The sequence below is a fragment of the Pavona decussata genome, unplaced genomic scaffold, assembly GCF_977016875.1.
Source record: "Pavona decussata unplaced genomic scaffold, jaPavDecu1.1 SCAFFOLD_219, whole genome shotgun sequence".
In the NCBI taxonomy this organism is placed as follows: Eukaryota; Metazoa; Cnidaria; class Anthozoa; order Scleractinia; family Agariciidae; genus Pavona; species Pavona decussata.
Window position 1 is genome coordinate 2,696,754 of NW_028145624.1, and position 20,747 is coordinate 2,717,500.

At 39.0% G+C, this 20,747-nt stretch overlaps 1 protein-coding gene across 2 annotated transcripts in view; it reads right to left on the minus strand.

The window, feature by feature from the left end:
- Positions 1–891: 891 nt before the first annotated feature.
- LOC146459511 (sorcin-like) overlaps positions 892–20,747 on the minus strand; it is a 29,121-nt gene continuing 9,265 nt past the window's right edge. For both annotated transcript variants that reach the window (XM_085089444.1, XM_085089445.1), the window contains exons 3-10: positions 18,456–18,525; positions 15,931–15,952; positions 6,879–6,900; positions 6,218–6,286; positions 5,705–5,783; positions 4,470–4,583; positions 3,248–3,306; positions 892–2,079 (exon numbers count right to left, since the gene is read on the minus strand). In XM_085089444.1, the coding sequence (XP_084945570.1) occupies positions 2,053–2,079; positions 3,248–3,306; positions 4,470–4,583; positions 5,705–5,783; positions 6,218–6,286; positions 6,879–6,900; positions 15,931–15,952; positions 18,456–18,525 (462 nt within the window). In that variant the 3' untranslated portion in view covers positions 892–2,052. The remainder of the gene's footprint in view (positions 2,080–3,247; positions 3,307–4,469; positions 4,584–5,704; positions 5,784–6,217; positions 6,287–6,878; positions 6,901–15,930; positions 15,953–18,455; positions 18,526–20,747) is intronic.

Genomic DNA, 20,747 nt, shown 5'->3' on the forward strand with positions numbered 1-20,747 from the left:
TCCACGGATATTTTCGCCGGCAGATGACCAAAATAAGAATGGGTTCAAATTTGAAAAAGTCGGGCCGACGTTCTCAATTTTCGCTGTTGCAGCGCACTACAAATCGGTAGTTTGGTTCAACCTTTCGTCTCAGTAGAATCACTATTAATATTTCTTTAAATTAGCGATTTTGAAATTAATTCGCAGTGTTCAAAGTTATTTTTGCCCAAGGATATCTCCCATGATACTGCCCCTTTAAGCAAACTCGCGCTTCGAGAAACGCGAATTTATCACCGAGTTGCAAAACTTCTTCATGTCCGCCCTCTTGTAGGATCTGGTAGAGGAAGGGGGGGGGGGGGGGGGGGGGAATTTAACGAACAAAGGACAAATGCTCGCAGGGCATCTGAATATATGCTCTTCCGAAAATAAATCCCACCCCCTCCACCAAAATCTCAAACGCGAACGGTGCGACCTGCACCTTTTGCAACGTCTTACATGGTTGGTCGAGAGGATAAAAGAACGAACAACAGAACAATGTTCCCAGCCCTAATAAACAATGCAGCTGCAGCTTATCAGGGTCCAGTGAATACAGAGCTTTTAAAAGGTACAGGTCTGCTGAGGTGATCACCCTTCCTATATCCTTCTGATAACAAGCGTCCTTCCCTCCTACCCCTCCCTCCCTGTATATAAAACTAGGGTTAGCTGTTTTTAGCATTCGGCTTTCTTATCAAGCGCATTCCCTTCAATAAGAAGACTCCTCGAAACCAAGCCATGCCCGAAAATTAGCCTCTTAGAAGTCTCTTGAACGAATTTTAAGCTCACGGATCGGTTTTCTTTAGAATTTTACGGTATTTTCGCTGTATTGCCAAAGAACGACGCCGGGACACCTGTGTTTAGGTTAGGACTCGGTAATGATTGTCAATTCACAGAATTTATTCTAGAAACTGCCTTATGGCTGAGTAGCTCATCTTCGGAGATTTTAGACAAAGAAGGCCAAGATATTTTAACTTCTCATTAAAAAACATAAGAATTAATGATAAACTGTTAAGTGTAAAAGTAATATTTTGACATTTATTGGGAACTTTTTAACCGTGCTTGGCTAGCAGATTAAATTTGCAGCGTAGCGTTTTCAGGTGGGTATCGCAGAACGATTTCAAATACAACCATGTTCGCAAAAGGTGTTCAACTGTTAAATCTCTTTGTAATAGGAACACAGCCTTCCTTGGTGACATTTATGCTCCATGTTTTACCCCTAATATCAAAGAACAAATTTGCCTATCTTGTTCCCATACTTTTCTTATAAAAGTACTGGGGAGAAGTTATTAAAATATCAAGAAAATTCACCTTGGGTGATTTGATTACATTCTTAATTCTCATGACCTCAGGGGTTGAATAAGCATTGATATTACAAGGAGAAATTTGACACTGATCACTGTTAGGGCTTAAAGGGTTAATGCACCAATGTAAAGATTTGCGGTAACGCACTCTAGCACTCTAGGAAAAACTCTGAGAATACTCTGAAAGCTAACGGTGTCAATTAAGCCTGGTTTACACGTACGACGCAAGCATAAACACGAGCGCAAGCACAAGGCGCTTATGCTTGCGTCGCACCGGTTTACACGTAGGTTTATTGTGCTTCTGCTTGTGCTCAAGCCGCCGTTACACGTTGAAACATTTACGGCTGAAAACTTGTGTGCAGCGGCGAAAGAGACCAGTTTCACGAAGTGGTGTTACACGGTGAAACTCTTGTTTCTTTTTTCACCACTGCGACCGTTGCAGAAGTAGAAAGCGGTTCTACTTTTCGTAAAAACTTGTCTCGCAACGGAACTTCGAAAAAATTTCACGGAACCGACCATGTTACACGGTGCAACGCCTGCTGAAACTTGTTTCGCAGCACCGTTGCACACAAGTTTCAGCTAAAGGTTTCAACGTGTAACAGCGGCTTAAATTTATGCTGATGCTTTACGTGTAATTAGAAAAAAACCCCTAACAAATCTAGTTTATAAATTATGCGTTTTAAAGCCAAAAGAAATGATAAATGATGTCCGGAGAGCTTGTAGGATGCCTGATCTTCTAGCAGTACATGGACACTTGGATGAACTGAAAATGATGACAGTTAATTAAAGAAAGTGAAAAAAAAAAGAAAAAAAAAAAAAAAACCAACAACAACATCTGACAAGCCCATCTGTGCATTGTGAATAAGCAGACGGATGGCAAAAAACAAAAACAAAAAAATTAAGAAGGTAAGAGTGACCTTTTTGCAGTCTCAGTGACACTGGCAAAATCGGAAAAAGGAAATCCGAGTGATCTTATCAGCGTCCAGGGCTGAGTTGCCTTAGACTTTTCTTTACCTTAAGCTTGAAATTAGGCTTTGAAATCACTTTTAAAGAGCGAGATGAAAACCTTGATTAACTTTTAATCGTAGATTGGCGTTAATCGGCTTTCGAACAACCCGGCCCAGGGGCCCGTTTCTCGAAAGTCCCGTAACTTACCGGGCCCAGTGAGTATATTTTTAAATGTTTTTTTTCGCCGATTACACTGTGATTACAGACAGGGTACTTGGCCAATGTTTTTACAGAATTATAAGATTTTAAAATTTAGTATCCAAAGCAAACAAAAATTTACTTCTGTTAAGAAACATTTATCATCAAAGACACTTATCGGGCCCGGTAAGTTACCGGAACTTTCGACAAGTATATTTTTAAATGCTTTTTCGCCGATCACACAGTGATTACAGACATGGTACTTGGCAAATGTTTTCATAGAAGTAAAAGATTTAAAAATTTAGTCTTGAAAGCTAACAAAAATCGTCTTCTGTTAAGAAACATTTATCACCAAACGCACTTATCGGCCCCGGAAATCACCGGGACTTTCGAGAAACGGGCCCCAGGGGCCCGTTTCTCGAAAGTCCCGGTAACTTACCGGGCCCGGAGAGTGTTTTGGTGATAAAAGGTTTTCAGCAGAAGTCGATGTTTGCTAGCTTTGAATACTAAATTTTTAAATCTTATAATTCTACGAAAACATTTGCCAAGTACCATGTCTGTAATCACTGTGTAATCGGCGAAAAAACATTTAAAAACATACTTATCGGGCCCGGTAAGTTACCGGGACTTTCGAGAAACGGGCCCCAGATTATAAGTTCGCATGCTCTACCCCTGAGTTACAGGAGACACGTGGGACCTAAGGCTATTGAACTAGGTGTAAACAAAAACAAAACAAAACAACAAAACACAACAACGTGCAATTTAAAAACAACAGAGGAACTTACATCATCGTACTGAAAAGTTGCCATTCCGTTGTGCGCGGCGTCGCGTCTTCTAAACTGATCTAAAGGGAAACGACGGAAATGATATAACTTTTAGTGAAGATTCTACAAACTGCCGAGGGTACAGAGTTTTGACTTACTTCTCTTGGTTTAAAAAGCATCTCCACTACTGAGTTGCTAAGCAGAGTTTACACGTGACTCCATTTGGTTTCTACCCTATTCATTCGATTTATTCCAGAAATTGGCCTCTGAGAGCCTTATTTTTATTGTTGTTGTTATTATTATTATTATTATTATTATTATTATTATTATTTACTTATTTTTTTTTTTTGCGTTTTTCAGGCAAGCGGAGGCAAGCAAGAAGCGCTTGCCTCCGCTTGCCTGAGAAGAACAAAAAATGACTCAAGATTTTTCAGGTTCTAATACAGAACGTAACAATTAACGATAAATTAGTGGTGAAATACAAACATTTTGAGATATGGTCAGGAATTTTTTTCTGATGAGATGCTTTGATAGCAGATTAAATTTGCGGTGTGGCGTTTTCAAATGTGCCGTGCAGAAAGATTTGATGATAGAAAGATTTAGAATCGTGTTTAAAGCAAACGGCAAACGCGAGATTCGCGTTTACTTGTCCTTGTATGTTTTCTTGAAAAAATGAGAATAGTGCAAAATAATTCTGGGTTTTGGTGCTAACGCAAAACTACTCAATTTTACTGAAAGCTCAAAAATCGAGTGGTCACGGCGCAAATAAAAAAGTTTGTATGGGAGTATTTTCGATCGGGTTTAGGAGTGGCAAACCTTGGAAGTGATAACTCGCTAAAATGGCCTCAAATCAGCACAAAATAGCAAACAGACAACAGGCAATGCACCTTAGAAGCAAGGTATGTAATTTTTATTAAGAACTTTCCAGTATTTGTACCTCCTAAACCCGATCGTAAATATTCCCACACAAACTTTTATATTTGCACCGTGACCGCTATTACGCAAGATGATCATCGCTCACAGCTTGAGCTTGGGCCGCCTGTGTAATAACATGATCCCGTTCGCAGGAACATGGCCTTCCTTAGTGAAATTTAGTGTGTGCCACGTTTGATCCACTCCTGCACACTTTGCGCGCTAATATGTATGTTAATATTTACGGTAAAGGCGCAATGCTGCACACTTGGAGTTGATTTAAGAAACTCTCTCCGCCTGCTAACGATTATGTTCAATAAACCGTACAAACCTGTCAGAGCTTTCAGGCGCACACAACAAGCCACGAAATCGTCGAAAGAGACTCGGTTGTTGGTGGAATATCGCTTGACGATAACATTTAGGGCGTTAGGACTCAAACGATATCCTGTGAAATTTAAACAACAAACAGAACAAAGTGAGAAGTGGAGGCTCTTTTTCAACTGGTCACAGAAGTATATTTAGCGTTTTGGAAACGGAGACGTTGCTGTGTAAACATTAGGGATCTTAAGATTTCTCACAAACCGCAAACGTGTTAAAGTTCGATCCTGCCGTCCCGTTTGAAGTTTGAGGTTCAGGTTTTAACGTCAAAGACGTCACTATCGAGGTTAGTGAATTATACGGTAGAGTTTTCCGCTTGTCTTAAATAAACCCACGTTTAAACGTCAAATTTACTTTCCCTTAAAAGAGTTATGTCATAAAAAACTGAAATTCATAACTAAACACAATTTTGGGTTTTTATCTTCATCACATATAAGAAAATCTAAATTTCGATCGGCTTGTTTGTTTTCAGTAGGATAGCATTCTTTGTTTGGAAAATAGAGCAGTTTGAATTTTAGATTTTTGCGCAGTGCGTGACAGAAGGATTGCAGCTCTAAACATGTCACGTACATGAAAACATCGATTCGCCTCGTGTTTTTTTAGGTCTGATCAGCTAACATGTAATAGAAGCGTTAATTTCAATGTGTGAAAGTTCAGCAGAGAGAAGAAAGGCTTTGAAATAGCCAAGGTAAACTCCAGATGTTTTTGCTGGTTTCCGGCCGCCATGTTGGTGCCCATCAGACGGGGCACCAACATGGCGTCCCATACTAAACTCTGTAATTTTCCGTGGTACATTTTCTCAAATAAATCGATTAGGAGATATCGCCCAGCCCTGTGGCTTTCACACGTTGTTTATGTATCACTCTTCTACAACATATCAATTTCTTGACTTTATCTATTGACTGGTTGAGGATTTTATTTTTTCACTTGCGTGACGATGTGTGAGGTGAAAACCACCTATACCAGCCACATTAGTGCATGTATCAATAGTATCCCCCATGCACCCGCCATCTTGTTTTCCTGCGAGTATTCCATGATGCATACTGATAGGTAAAAAGTAACGCTTAATCTTAAAGTGCACCTAGCCCCAAATTTTTTTCACTTAAATAAATCTTTGCACCTGGGTTCTGTTACTCTTTTGAAAGGCAAGATGCTTTTAGCAACAAGAAATAGTGCAGGGAACCTTACCAAAGGCAGAAAGTGCAGCATGCAGCTCGTGTGGTTCCACAGTCCCTGATCTGTCCGCGTCATACTGCATAAAAGTTGTCTACAGTGGAGGAGGATAAATTAAAATTAGAAAAAAATGCTTGGTTAACCCATTTTCTCTTTGGATTCCAAGAGCCGTTACTTTTAGTGTAGCTGCGCCTACATTGTGGAACGCGCTCCCAGCAAGCCTGCGAAATATTGATTCTATTTTAACTCTTAAATCATGTCTTAAAACATATATTTTTACGTTAGCTTTTAGCCTTTTGCGCTTAAATTACTTTATTATTGTTAAATTTAGTTCATGTACATACTTAGTATATTCTAATATTGTCATGCGCTTTTGATCATTGCATGTTAAAAAGCGCAATATAAAAAAATTATCATTATTATTATTATTATTATTATTAAGATCTACTTTTCCCGCATAACCATAAGCTGCGCAAAAATATCTCTAATAGGAGACATCATCTTTAATACCCCCTGCTTGCCACTCACCTTCCACTGATTAAGAGCTCCCCATAACTCCTTAAACTCATTAAAACCCATCTTACCACTGAAGTCACGCTACAGAAGTGTTAAGAACAACTACAAAATAAGACTAGTAAAAATCAAACATTAGGGAGAGCGTTCGATGTCACCAGGCTCTCTCCCCTTTGCCGAGTAAGTGATGATGCCATCCGCCCATGCAAAATCTTGAAATAAAATCGGCTTTTCCCTCACTTTTCCTTGACAGTGGTAACCCTGTTTTGCAGTTAGAGTTCAACTGCATGTTCCACATCACAGAATTAATATGTCTGAGCATTTTCCTAAAAGGTTTGTATATTATAATATACTGAGGTTGCCTTGTCCCTGTACGGCTTTCTCCCAGGTCCTCACGGTCAATTTGTGACCCGAAATGGATTGAACGAGATGAAAAACAGAGAGAGGCCTAGAATCTAGGTAAATACTGAGGTATGTTTTTCAAGCTATTTGGGTGCTTTCAAACTAGGTCTTACTCTAATGGGAAAATTATTGATTGGTCCTGGTCACTTTAAACTGCAAGTAATTCAATACAAGTTTGACCCCTTGCTTCTTGTGATACAATTACTAAAGTTACCATGACTACTGCAAGTGAATTTTTTTTTTAGTGTGTATTTTATCCAGTATTAAAGGATACATCCAACATTGTAATCATGATCCTGCCATAAAAGAGGAAATGAAAATTAACTGTTACATAAATGACTCAATTATTTGTAAAAATATTACAAATGAATAAGTTATTATAGGATTGAATTCAAGAGCAGGCATCACAGTAACTAGCCTGCGTCAGACAGAATATAACGGTAAACCCCCAGTAATAAACATGATGGTTATTTATCGGGGGTTATATTCCTTCTGCGGTGCAGGTTAAACAGTAACAAGACCTATAGAGCGTTCCCATTCACGTGACTACCGGCCATATTGGTTTACTGAAACAAAAGAAAGTATTTTCATAAAAATAGAGTTCAATTCCCAGAGGTTTAGTTTGGGACACCAACATGGCCACCATTTCTTTGTTTTTGGGGCCAACATGGTCGCCATGACGTCATGTGAAAACACTCCAAAAGACAACAGCATATGTATCCGTCTTGGAGATGGATTGAGATAAAAGTGCATTAAAACAGGATGTTCAGGTTGGCAAATAGTTGCTATTCAGAAAGGTGGAGATGTCAGGCATAAGGTTTGAAGAGGCCAACTCCACCACAAAAGTACCCCCTATTATATAAAGAGAAGAAACTCTCCAGTTTTGCAGGGTTTTTTTAGTCCCTTTCAGACTGTAAGTAGCTAGCTTTCTTCACAACACTTTGCTCCTTCACAGAACTGAAATTTGCTTTGGTGACTAATTAAGCATATCCCACCTATTTCACTTAAGAGAAGGCAGAAGTACTGACATTAAAAATTTTAATAAGTTTTCCTTTGGTTTCGGTACACACTGGCTTTATGTGCTTTTCAACATCACAGTCAGTTACAATGATTGCAATTTCAATGCTGTCAATCATTCATGTATATGTTGTGGTTCAAATTTATGCTTGGTTGAAATTTTATTTTCCATTGTTTCAAACTCATAAACCATACCCAAGAACAATGAAAAATAAAATTTAAACCAAGGATAAATTTGAACCACAACATACATAATACAACAATGAACGCACCCAGGTTGAAAACAAAAACAACAACAACAACAATAACAAAAAAGAAAAATAATAAAACAGAAAAAGAAAATGAAGACCTGGGTACAAAACAGGCCTAACAACTGTACATGTGGATTTTTAGGTCATTTTTTAAAATACACCCAATTTGAACAAAATAACGGAATGAGTCACCTAATGTTTATGCTCTTTACAATAATTATTATTCTAATTAACAGTTCTATAGAAAATCTGGCATAATAATTATGCAAGAGAGAACCTTTTTGCATCCAGTGAAATTATTTCACTGGATGCAAAAAGGTTCTCAGTGATGTTTCCAATAAGCATGCTTGTAATGCAGCAATGTGCATTGATACATTTCTCTTGAAACAAATTCACAACTACCTAAGGGAAATCAAAATCTTAAGTCTAAAATAATTATTGTCAAGCCAAATCTGTTGACATTCACATTACCACATTTGTGCACTGATCTTTGGGAGCCTGCATTCAACCCTGTCAATTTCAATCGGCTTAAGACTTCCATAGGAAAAAATGCTGATTAAAAGCTTTCACAAAGTTACAAATTATTGTCAAAAACTCATTCAACAGTGAGAGGAAAAGTACGAATCCTAATTGACGTAAAACAACTGTTTTTCAAAGTACACAAGAATAGGTAAGATTAAAGGGGAAGTATCATGGGGTTTTTGATATATTTTGTTAAAAATGATAAAATAAGACCTTCAATCACCTGCCAAATAATTCTAGAATGACAAGAGGAACGAAATCAACTCAATTTTTGAAAGAAACAACTTGTGATCTGTCCTAGCGCATTTTGGAAACAAAAAATGCAAGAACTTGAAAAACATTAGCCTAATATTTTTCAAGTTTCAATCCAAACCAGCCTACCCTATCTCTGGCCAGAGGCACTAATCGACAGTTTTATTACACTGGGGTGATAATTTTTAACAAACCTGACAATTATTTCGTTATTTCTGCTGACAGTCACACATTTTTGGGTTTTGAAATGACAGCAAATTTTCGTAATACTTCCCCTTTAAGAATGATATACATGTACTCTTAGACTGATCTTTACAACAACTTTGAAAAATTTAAGGGAACTTTCAAAATCATTGAGCAGTATGGCACTCTGCAGTGCATGACTGTGCCCCTTTAATGGATTACTAATTAAGCTGATGCTATCACAAAAATAATTATTGAATGTGCATACAAATCTCTCAATTTTTTTTGTGCCAGTCCTAAACTTATCCAACCGGCATGAGATTTACATAATTTACACTTTTAAGTGTATGACTTAAAAGTGCCTGCATGTCAGCTATAACTAATTTGAACAATTATTGTGACAAGGGACTGCATGTTCATATACTGTACATTCTGGTGGGTGTACAATGTCTGCTTTGGACAATGCTCTCTTCAAATACAATATCAAATGCCATATTTTCACAAATTCAATGTTTTGCATCATGTTAGTGAGGATAGTCCTTGCTGTGCCATACTTCAAAGCAGTTTTTTTCTTGTGTACACCTTGTACATGTAGGTGCACTTGACACTGGGGTGCAATTCCAATATGTATTTACCTTGAATTCCTTTTTGGTTGTTGCATAGCAATCTTTGCATGATTTTCTTTCATCAGAAATTATATGGCACGTGAACAGTTGCAAAAGCTCCAGGTTGTGGTTGTCACAGAGAGGGTGGTTCGGGGGCCTCACTAACTGGGGGTTGTGCATACTCCTCCAGGCCAGCAAGCTGACAAACCAATTCCTCCCTGTACTCATCAATGGAGAATTTACCGGGGCGCTTTAGTTCCTCCGTATCAGGATTTTCAGCACGGTGCAACTTAAATAATATATAGCTATTTACAACTGCTATATCAATCACATGAAAGAACAAGGTCTGCCACCATTGCATATACCCTCGTAAGATATTGTTCTCTGCAAGGATTTCGTCTGACCGATACACAGCATTCATGTGTTGAATGTAGTTGTGGATAGCTATAGGCTGCTTGATTTTAACATGCTGCCTCACATTCCCCACTTTCTCTTTTCTGTCAACTAGGACAAAATCATTTGCACTGTCTATACTTGTAAGCATAGTCACTGGTGGTGGCCTGCTATCTTTCCACTGTAGTACCAGACAGACATCATCTCGCACCCATCTCTGGCTGCCTCTTTTCTCTGTGTTTGCCCATCGCGTCCCTTCCTTCAAGGCAGCTGGGATTTCCCGATGATTGTCTGCAACAGTTCCTGTAGCTGGTATCATTAATCGAAACAGGTCTTTCACGATTTTCACAGAGGTGCAAAAGTTGTCACAGTATAAATGGTATCCCTGATTTTTCAAGGACTGCACCAGCTTCATGACCACATCATAACCAAGACGATTTGCCCTTGGTGTCTCGGCAGCATTTTGTCCAATACAAACATGAAAATCATATGTGTAGCCATTAGCACTGTCCATCAAAACCCACATCTTTATGCCTGGGTACTGGGGAGTTCTTGTGTGCTGTCTGGACTTGATCATTCTTTTGTCAACTGCCACTTGCTGGAAAGGCTGGTAAAGAGATTTGCATTTGTCCTTGAAGAATTGCAGAAATACTGTCACTTTGTGAAGCTTGTCCTGCTTATCTTCTGTGCAAGGGTCAACTGACTCAACCACATGTAGCATGCTCATCAGTGCCTTGAAGCGTTCTCTGGATATAACACTTCCAGCCCAGCAGCCATGATACAGGGAGTTGGTGCTCCAGTAGAGGTCCAAATGGCTAAGCTCTACAAGACCAATATAAAGAATGACTGCAATAAGCTTCTCGATCTCCTCAGGGGAAGTCTCTTTCCAGGTACCGTCCTGGACACCAAAGCTGGGATTGCCTTCAATAGTCATCCTGCCATTGGAATTTGTTTGTTCACAGATTTGGCTAAGAACCTCAGCTGTAAAGAAAAGCCTGAAAAAATCCACAGCCCTGTTCATGGCACCTCTCAGGACTGGGGTGTTTAGATGTAACCCTGGCAGGCGTCGAGGAGTGAATGGTGGAAGCTTATTTGCAGTATCTTGGTCTTCATAGCCTTGTGAAGCATTAGGAGCTGCATTTGGAGCAACTCTTACACCAGCTCTGCCTTGCTGTCTGCCCTGTCCTCTTGCTGGCTCTTGCCTGTTTTGCCTATCCTCTTTTTTTCTAGAAGAGGGGCTTGGTGCTGAGGGATTGTAGGCAGTGTCATTACTTTCCTCCTCCTGTGGTGAGCTTGAGTCATCTTCACATGCAGACGACTCAGCCTTGTCACTGAAAATAAAAGAATCCTGAATTCAAATTCTTGCAAACCCACATGCTTATAATAATGTCTAGTTGCTAAACTGGCTTTGCAGAGAATCACTTTGTTTCTGTTTCAATGCCCTCAGTCTACACATTTCCCTGTATATATATCCAACGCAATGTAGACATTATTATTCTCAACAAACCATACATTTGTAGAAGCATAAAGTTTAGGAAATTAATATAAAAACTGTATCTCTAAAATAAATTAATGACGAGCAAGCAAAAAAATTATTGCTATGTATTCATTAGTTTATTCATTTGGTGGTAACATAATTATGTGTTCAAAGTATCAGTTAACCTGGTGCTTGAAAAAAAAAATAGTCTGAAAAATATACCATGTGATGGAATGACGAAGTGGTGCTTTATTTAAGGCTACAAATTAATGGGGACAATTGCGCAAATAAAAATATCATCCCCTATAGAATACCATGTTAAAGAAAATGAAATCCAAACTGATGAACCAAATTAATGTTTCCAAGTGCGTAAACAACATTTGTTGCACAGCGTCAAGGCTGGCCGTCGAGGCAAGTATGAAAATAATACATGTATCTCTGGTTCTACAAGCATAAAATTATTACTAAATTTCCGGCTGTCCAAAACAACAATGAAAGATCAACAATACAAAAGCAATCAACTAGCTTATACATTTATAAGCTTAAGTTACTAATGAAGAAATTATGAAGCAGATCTAGAGCGGGGACGCATCTGCATACGCGTTTTCGATACAGCAGACTCATTAATTTAAATTTGGAAGTCTCGGCTAAACGGCTTTATACGCGTATGTTTCGGTTCGATTGATTCTGACTTGCACTGTACCATTTCTGTTACCAATTTTGACAACCAGATTTGAATATTAACTGTCTAATGCTTCGTCATGAAATGCTTACCTCAATTCTATCTCAGCGCTCTGCATTAATTGTCGATCTAATTCCTCTTCTTCCCCAGTGGACATCCCTCCCGTACTACTGTCAATATCACTGCTTGTTTCGTTGTCATTTTCATTGCAAATTTTAGATACTTCTTCACGACAAGGCCGTTTAGTGCAGGACGCCATTTTGAACTTGACTACCAACCTCGTTCCCAGGGTATCTCCTCTTCCCGACCCAGGGCTCGCAGCCGCGCCGTTTTAGTGTAGTCACGCAACGCTCCTCCCAACAGCGTTGCGTGACGACACTATTGACTGACTTGCTCACAGTTATTAGATTGCAACGGCTGCCAGGTGATTACAGTCAATCCACATCACGCGTGACCAGTATTTTTGAAATTTGAACGGAGTTTTCAAATTTACGTGTCAGTTTTGAAATTCAGAGTTCCTATAGAAATTTCCCTAGTTTATTTGACGGTATAAAAGCTACATGTATGAATTCTCCTTTACATAACAGCATTAACTATTTTCAACCCTAACCCTAACAATTGTTTCCCAAGTATTTTAAATCTTTTTTTTTTCCTCTATTTAATGCGTCTTTTTCGTAAAGAACAAAGAAGACTACAAGCTGGGCGGCATTTTATTATACCAACCCAAAGTATCCCGTTCTAGACCGTGCGGCATCACGCTTTAAAATTCCATTAGTGCCACAACTTCCACCTGTAGTGATTAACGCCCAAGATGCCCAGTTTGTGAAGGATTGGGCAGATACCTTTGCAGCTGTAGTTCGCCAAAGAACCGTTCGACAGAAAACGACGATAGCTCGAGCAGGAACTTTGCCCAATTCCTCTACCAGAGAGAGATTGTGCTTGAAGAAAGTGTTCATCTTACAAGAGATGTTCACCTTTATAAAGATAGATACGGTATGAGACATTTAGCAGTGCGGAGGAGGGAAAAATCGACGAAGGACGAATCACAAAGAGTTTCCACTTTGGATAGGGATACGAACTTCTTGCTTGCCAGTCTGCATTCGGCCGTGCTGTTTGGTTCAAGGGCAGGCTAATGTTCTGATTAAATACTCTGTCAACATTTTATTACCTCTCAGTCTGATGATTTGATAGTCATGCTTACACACCTGGATGGAGAGAGCGAAGCTTTTTGTCTAGAGAAAAAACATGTCGATGAGCAGACTCGGAATCACTGACCTAGCACCAGATCGAATATCAGACGCGCTGACTATAGACTGCGTGCGAGCAGTTTCTCTTTTGCTCGAGAGTCCACGAGGAAGAACGTACAAAACTGAGCGAGCACGATATTTAAGGGGCATGTCGCGCGCGCAAGAGCGGGGACGCCGGCAGGCTTCCGCGCTACTCGCGCGGGCGACTCGCCCCTTAGATATCGTCCTCGCTCAGTTTTTCTTTTTTTTGTGTGTTCTTCCCCGCAGATTCTGGAGCAAAAGACAGACTGCTCGCCTCGCAGTCTACGCTCACTAAAACACACCTTCAACTGTTCAGCCGGTTATCTTCCACAAAGCAGGACTGGGAATACAGGGAATATAGGAATGAAACATCTTTACCTTTCACTTATACGTGGACAACAGAAAACAAAACAGAATAAACGTTCACAAAAAGAAACATGACGATCATTTGTGGTTGTCTATCTGCCAACCATTGCATTACCCTCCAGTGTTTAAGATACAGATGTCATTTTAATACCACTAATAAATTCATCAATTCATATCATCATCATCATCATCATCATCAATTCTCCGCGCGCCAGTGGGCGCATAAGGCCCAATTCAATTCAATTGATATAGATTCCAAAAAAAATAATTTTTTCAAAGAAATAATTAATGGAATGTATGGAATTTCAAGAATAAAAGGGCGTTGCCATTGCCAAGAAATTTCTAAAATCTATCAAATGTAAGCGGGAATTTATTATTTTCCTTCAAGATCTGAGACACGGTTAAAGTGCACAAAAACACATTCTTTCACTGCAGTGCCCATTGCAGTTTTGGTTTGAAATGTTTTAGGAGCAAAATTTTGCAATTTTTACCTTATTAAAAAAATGGGCAAGATCAGGATTTCCGGGTTAAAAAAAAATGCGCGATAGCGGGAATTAACAGGAAACATGGGTGGGAACGAACACTCAAGATAGGCCAAGTATTAGAAATTTATCAGCTGACATCTCCCAACAACTGAAGAGTTAAGCTCATTACCAACTAGCACAGCAACTTATTACGTGAATCTTAAATCATTTCTTTTGTTCCCTGTTAATTAAACTGAAACAAAAGAAGTCAACCAAGTATCACATTCTCTCTTGTCCCAGCCAAGTCATGATAAGCTTATTCATCAAATTCATGTCTTAAAGTGTTAACATACATTTATGCAAAATTGCAAGTTTACATGAATGTAACAACCTTAATTTTACTACAGGTTAACTAAGCAACCTTTATACCTTATTTTACAGCTGTTAAAACTAAAAAGGCAATGATAATTATTATTATTATTTTTATTTTTATTTTAACCACTTATTTAGAAATACTGGTTTCAGGGGGAAAATCACTTTACATTTTCACTTTATATTTTTCATCATAATTTCCCTCTCCACCAAGTTAAATTTTAAAGCCCTTCATTTGACAGCAGTGTAAAAACAACCCTTACAGTTTGCTGATTCATACATAAAATTATTTTCAGCAGAGTTTACAGTGTTGTTGAAAAGCACAGTAACTACAACACGAAATCTATATTGGATCAAATTGCCCATCATACCCCTCCCCTGAGTAACTGATGGACATGTGAGGGTGGGGGGGGGGGGGGGGGGAGACTACTTTTCGGAGGGGCTTCCAATCAAACATTGGTAGTATTTTGAGTACAAGTTTGGCATGGGCTCTTTATCTTTTATACCTGGCATTCATTAGAATCCTCGCTTTACTCAGTTGCGAATGTGGTGAATGCACAAATTTTTGGAGGGGCTGATATTTGAAATTTTGCAAGTTATGTTGAGCAGAAACTTATATGTTATGGGCTGTTTTACCCAGTATTCAGTACAATTATTTGCTTAATTCAGTCATGTGCACTTGGTATATGAAAGATGCCAATGACATCCACAATGATTGAAACAGGTTGTCTTACATGTTGGACAATAAATGTCACAAAAATAAGATGGCGGGACTTTGTTTATTTGCATACTCTCCAAGATGCTACTTGATGCCATACCATATATTGCCTACAAGGATGATATTTTGACCAAGCAAAACCAGGAGGCCTGGGATAGGTAATACTGACAAAAAAAAAACAAGAAAGAGCAGCCAATGTTTTGCCCCTTTGTTTTTAAACTTTCTCTTTCTCAGTGTAATCAAGCTTAGTCTTAGTCCCTAACATGGGAACAAGTTTCCATGCCCTCACCACCACCCCCTAACAAATATCACCAGAAAGGTTTTGCTCTTCATCAGAATGCCAGTGTGAGATCAGAGGTCACTGAAGCTTAGACTGCAAGCAGTCTCTCTTTGCTCAAAAATCCGTGGAAAAACATAAAAAACTAAGCGAGTAGCCAAGTATGATATACAGTGCGACTCTCGCTTAGAATTTCATGCTTGCTCAGTTTTTTGCGTTCTTCCCACAGATTTTCGAGCAAAAGAGAGACTGCTCGCAGTCTAGCTAAAACGTAGACCACTTTGTTTTCCCTTTTTTTTCATAGCTTTTTGACTGAGCAACACCTACAGGTCTCACTCTGGGGTGGGTGACCAACACAAGGAAAAAACAAATAAAGGTACACTGTACATTGTATTTCTTAAAAGAAGTGGCACGTCATGGAAGTGACGGCGGCTTAATAATTAATTTCACGTTTTACTGGTCAGTGATTATCTACTAACCTGCAAGTCTCCAAGTTGAATGCTGCGAAATGACAAATTGAAAAAAAAAAAGAAAAACAAAAGAGTTAAAATGACACTACTAATAACAGTGGTTCACAAATTTATCAAACAGCTTTCTGCCTACATTGTACAGGTGTTTATCCATACATGACTGCTTCTTAATGCAGTGGCCATTTGTTGTTTAAACATGACAGCGCTCCAAGTTCACTTTTTCAAAAAGTCGCCTTTTGGCGACCTTCAATTGTAAAATGGTCGCCACTAAAGAAAATGAAGTCGCCAAAAAAAAAAAAAGAAAGAAAAAAAAAAAAGAAATGTAAAGGAGGACACTTCATGACATATTACACGAGGGTTTAATGCGCTAAACGGCTAATTTTCAACGCATCACTTTGCTAATAGAAAGAGAAGGAAGAGACTGTCATCTAGTAGCAAAAATGATCTATTAACAACATTACAAAGCTGCTGAGACCGGGTAACATTGCCAATGGTACGCAAAACCCCTTCAAATTGATCAAATTTGCCACTTTGAGCTGCAGAGGCCACCAAGTAAGCAGAGTCAACTGATTGAGTTAGATTTACACTGACTTGGGTTGAAACGTAGATTTCACTCGGAGCAGAGGCATTTGTTCCGCTTTAGGACTGTAAGAATGGTCTTCGGGGCTTTTTTGAAGACGCAAACCACTCGGCAACAGCTGGAGTTGGATCAAATTCGTTCACAGCAGGGCCCTCGGCTGTAATTCAGATCAAGTATTCCACTGTCTTGGAAGCAAGCGAAGCTCGATGGCAATTCTTGATCCGGTTCTGCGCCGAGATTGCTCGCTTGCACAGGGCGGCAGAGAGAGGAAGTACGAGAAGAATTTCGACAAGAGACAGCACATCCTTTAGGTTATCTTTGTATGGCTCCTTTGTCATCAGAGTGGCCCAGAGATCATTGTACCCTTTGTACATGAAATTTTCCAGTCTACGCTCATTTTAAGTTTACACATTCACGTCGAGTTAGTGAACGACGAGAGGGGAAAAGAAAAATACAGGTGATACCGCCGCTTGAACTATAGTTTAAATTCGTCCCATTATTGATAATTTTTCAAGTGACATTCTCTTTTAATCTGCTGGTCGCCAATTGGCGACTTTCGCCAGAATTTTAGTCGCCAAATATTTTTTCCACCGGCCATGGCGACCAAAACGGTCGCAGCTTGGAGCGCTGCATGAGAGACACACATACACTGTACATTGTCATTAGGCAATGCTGGAGTGAAGAAATTATTACTTGATTCAAATGAACAAGATATTGTTCCAGCATTGTGATACATGTACAGCATTGCCCTTTATTATATCTCTCAGCTAGTATGCGTAGTGTGACTGGTCAATTTTGTTGGCCGTATATCACTGTATGGCCAGCTAAATTTGAAAGTTTCCTTTCCTGTGTGCCCGATTAACTTCAGAGACATAATGAATATCTTACTAACCTTGTTTTCTTGGTCCGTATTGTAAGTTACAGATCCTCGTTTTTTCCCGTTGATTTATGGCCCGCACGCTTCGCGCTTGGGCCATAAATCAATGCGAGAAACCTTGGTCCGTGACTTACAGTACAGACCTCAAACTCAGTTAGTAAGAAGTATATACACATACTGTATTTTTTCTTTCTTTCAACAGAACAGACATGAAACAATTAACAACCAGGGCTGGAAGCTGATTGTAGCCAACTAGCCACGGACTAGTAAAACTTCAGCTTCAGCTAATATAGTTTTGCTCTTTCACTAACCATTTTGGTTAACAAAAATTGTAAAGCACTGAAAGGTCAGCCAAAAATGGAAAATATTTATATGAACTGAGAGAAAAGAAACTAATTAAAAGATAGATTGTTAGCAGATTTCATAGACTCCACTGCTTTAATTAAAACAATAAGTTGAAACAACTAAAACAGTCAAACAATTCATGTTTCTGTGTTTTCCTGTTGTGAAATGACAAATGGCAGAACCTACTTCCTGGCACATGTGAATGAAAAGTTTGTTTTGGGTAGTGAGCTAAAAAATTAGTCTCGAGCCCTGACTACCTTGATGTCGGTGCATACCAACCTACAGTGTATAGTGCATTTTAGATTGTTTTTTGTTGTTTATGCTCAGATACATGAACATATCATTGCTCAGATACATGAACACCAGATTTTTGACATGTGGCCTCGAATTCCTTCAAGGAACGTTGCCCCAATGTTTTAATATCCATTGGTTTATATGCTTCATTTCCAATGAAAATCTAAGTCAAGATTATGGGCAAGATTTGCATTTTTAAAACAAAACAAAGCGCAAAGCAGCTGGTTATTCCTTCTTATATTAAGTTTAATAACATGAAGCATATTTGTGGCATGAAGTATATTTGTCGCAGTTCTGCCATTCAATTTTAAATGAGCAATTTAAATTTTATTGTACTGCATATACATGTAGAGTCAGCATTGGGATAAGTGTGACAACATTGGCACAACATATTAAGCTTAAATTGTAACATTACCACAAGTCAAGTTATATACTTACGATGATAATTTCCAGAGATGCCTGAGCTTGTTAAACACTGCTGCAGTTCTTTGGCATCAATCTGCTGATCCTTGAAGGGAAACAAAATTAAACAATTTTCAGTATTGTTTAAGCAGACAAAAAACATGTACAATACTTTCAACCGCTTAAATATCAAAATGTTACATAATGTAAATGTGTACTATTAATTTTGTTGTTTGTACAAAGTGGATCACAATGATTATTGAAAGTCTCATGATGAAGCCCACGAGATTTACAATACTTGACGTACAGTACATGTAGATTATGAACACGCATGCTAAAAAGGTTTGATGAGACAATAATTGAAGAGCTGAGAGCATAACCGACTTATGTCGAATTTTAGCCCAGTTTTCGATTTCGCTCGCATTTGTCCCAATTTTTGCTCTCCCTGGTTTTGAAAACATTTCGCGGTTTTACAATCGTGTACAAAACTCCTTGAGAAAACCAAACACCAACAGCGTAAAAACCACTTGCTTACTATTTCTCTCTTGTTAATTTTACCACAGAACTTTACTCCTCTCTCCCACTCCCTCCCCCTATGCAATGACAACCAAAAACAGATGTAGAAACCACTCACTCACTGTTTCTCTCTTCTTAATTCTACCACAGTTATTTCTCCCTCCCCCCCTCCCCCTTATGCAATGTTGATTTGGAAGGTGATGCTTGCCAGGAGATTGTTTGTGACCCAGAAAACAACATTGAGTTGGGGGGGGGGGGGGGGACGGGAATGTGGTGGTTTCCTTGTTTACTAGTGAACGTGCTTGGAAGGTTAATGTTGTTAGAGATGTTGTCCACGTCGTGCTCCTCGATTAAGAAGACTCGGACCGCATGTTCTTGTTGTAAGGTAACCGTGCGTATTTGGGAAGTGGAAACATTGGAATGTAAGTTACGGTTTTCGGTCAGCCAAGTCCTATGGTGCATATTTTCGCTTTGTGCATTAACGAAGTCAAGAAAGTTACTCTTTTTAGCCGTAGGTTAAGTGTGGCGCAAATAGCTTTCGCGTGATTTCAAAAAAGTGCTAGTTCCAATTTTGTGTTTTCCTTTCGGGGCGATAAAACCAACTTGTAGCATAACGAACTCCAAGCAACACTGTCACATTATTTCATTAACATGGTTGTAACTTTTCACTTAACCGTAAGGGAGAATAACTGCATTTCATACAAAGACCGGTCTCTTGAAAGCCACTAAGGCCGTAAGTCACGCAGTGTGTGACATAGAACTTGTTTTCTTTCAATGCGTAACAGTTCTCGCCCTCAGTTCCCGCTTATTCAAATCGTGTTGCAGGAAAGGAAATGGCTTGTTTCGAGATAAACTTTTCTCTCAATGAAAAACCGATTTGTTGCCCTTCTATTCTACCCCTTTTGATCACAGCAAAAGTGCGTCTTAGCAATTTGGCAACAGTTCTTGCCCATGTCGCAATAAAGAAACTAATTGAATTTTGAATTATTTTTACGTAATGGGGTGAGAACTGTTGGAAAATAGATTTCCTCTGTGAAACACCTTTAGGAAAGCATTTCAACATGGCGATCTAATGATAAACAAAGCATTTACACGCTGCCAAAGGTAAAACATTGCCAACGAACATATATAAATGACTTTTTAGTGGTGAGAACTGTGGCCGAGAACTGTGCGGACATTTTGATGACGTATTGTATCTGAGGTGCGTTTCTTACATTCCTGTCACGCATGTAGTAGTTTGTAACAATCAAATGAAAGTGTAACAGAATTCTTTTCGTTTCTCCCGCGAGAGAGACCGCTTTCGTGTGCCATGGTTCAAAGACAACAAGTTTATATTTAGAAGATTTAGAAGATGGTAACAATTCCCAATGGCATTAATATGAAACACAAATCGGCGGAAAAAATACTGAACAATGTTTTCCAATCGAATTGAAGTTCACATGCAAAAATTCGGACAAATCCGAGCAAACTCGAAAAACGGGCTGAAATTCGACATAAGTCGGTTATGCTCCCAGCCCTTCAATTGAATATATGAATATTATATTCATGTATTCATATGGGCAACCCCGTAGGGAATAGCTCATAATATTATTGAATATATGAATATTATATTCATGTATTCATATGGGCAACCCCGTAGGGAATAGCTCATAATATTGAAGAGCTGAGAGCATAACCGACTTATGTCGAATTTTAGCCCAGTTTTCGATTTCGCTCGCATTTGTCCCAATTTTTGCTCTCCCTGGTTTTGAAAACATTTCGCGGTTTTACAATCGTGTACAAAACTCCTTGAGAAAACCAAACACCAACAGC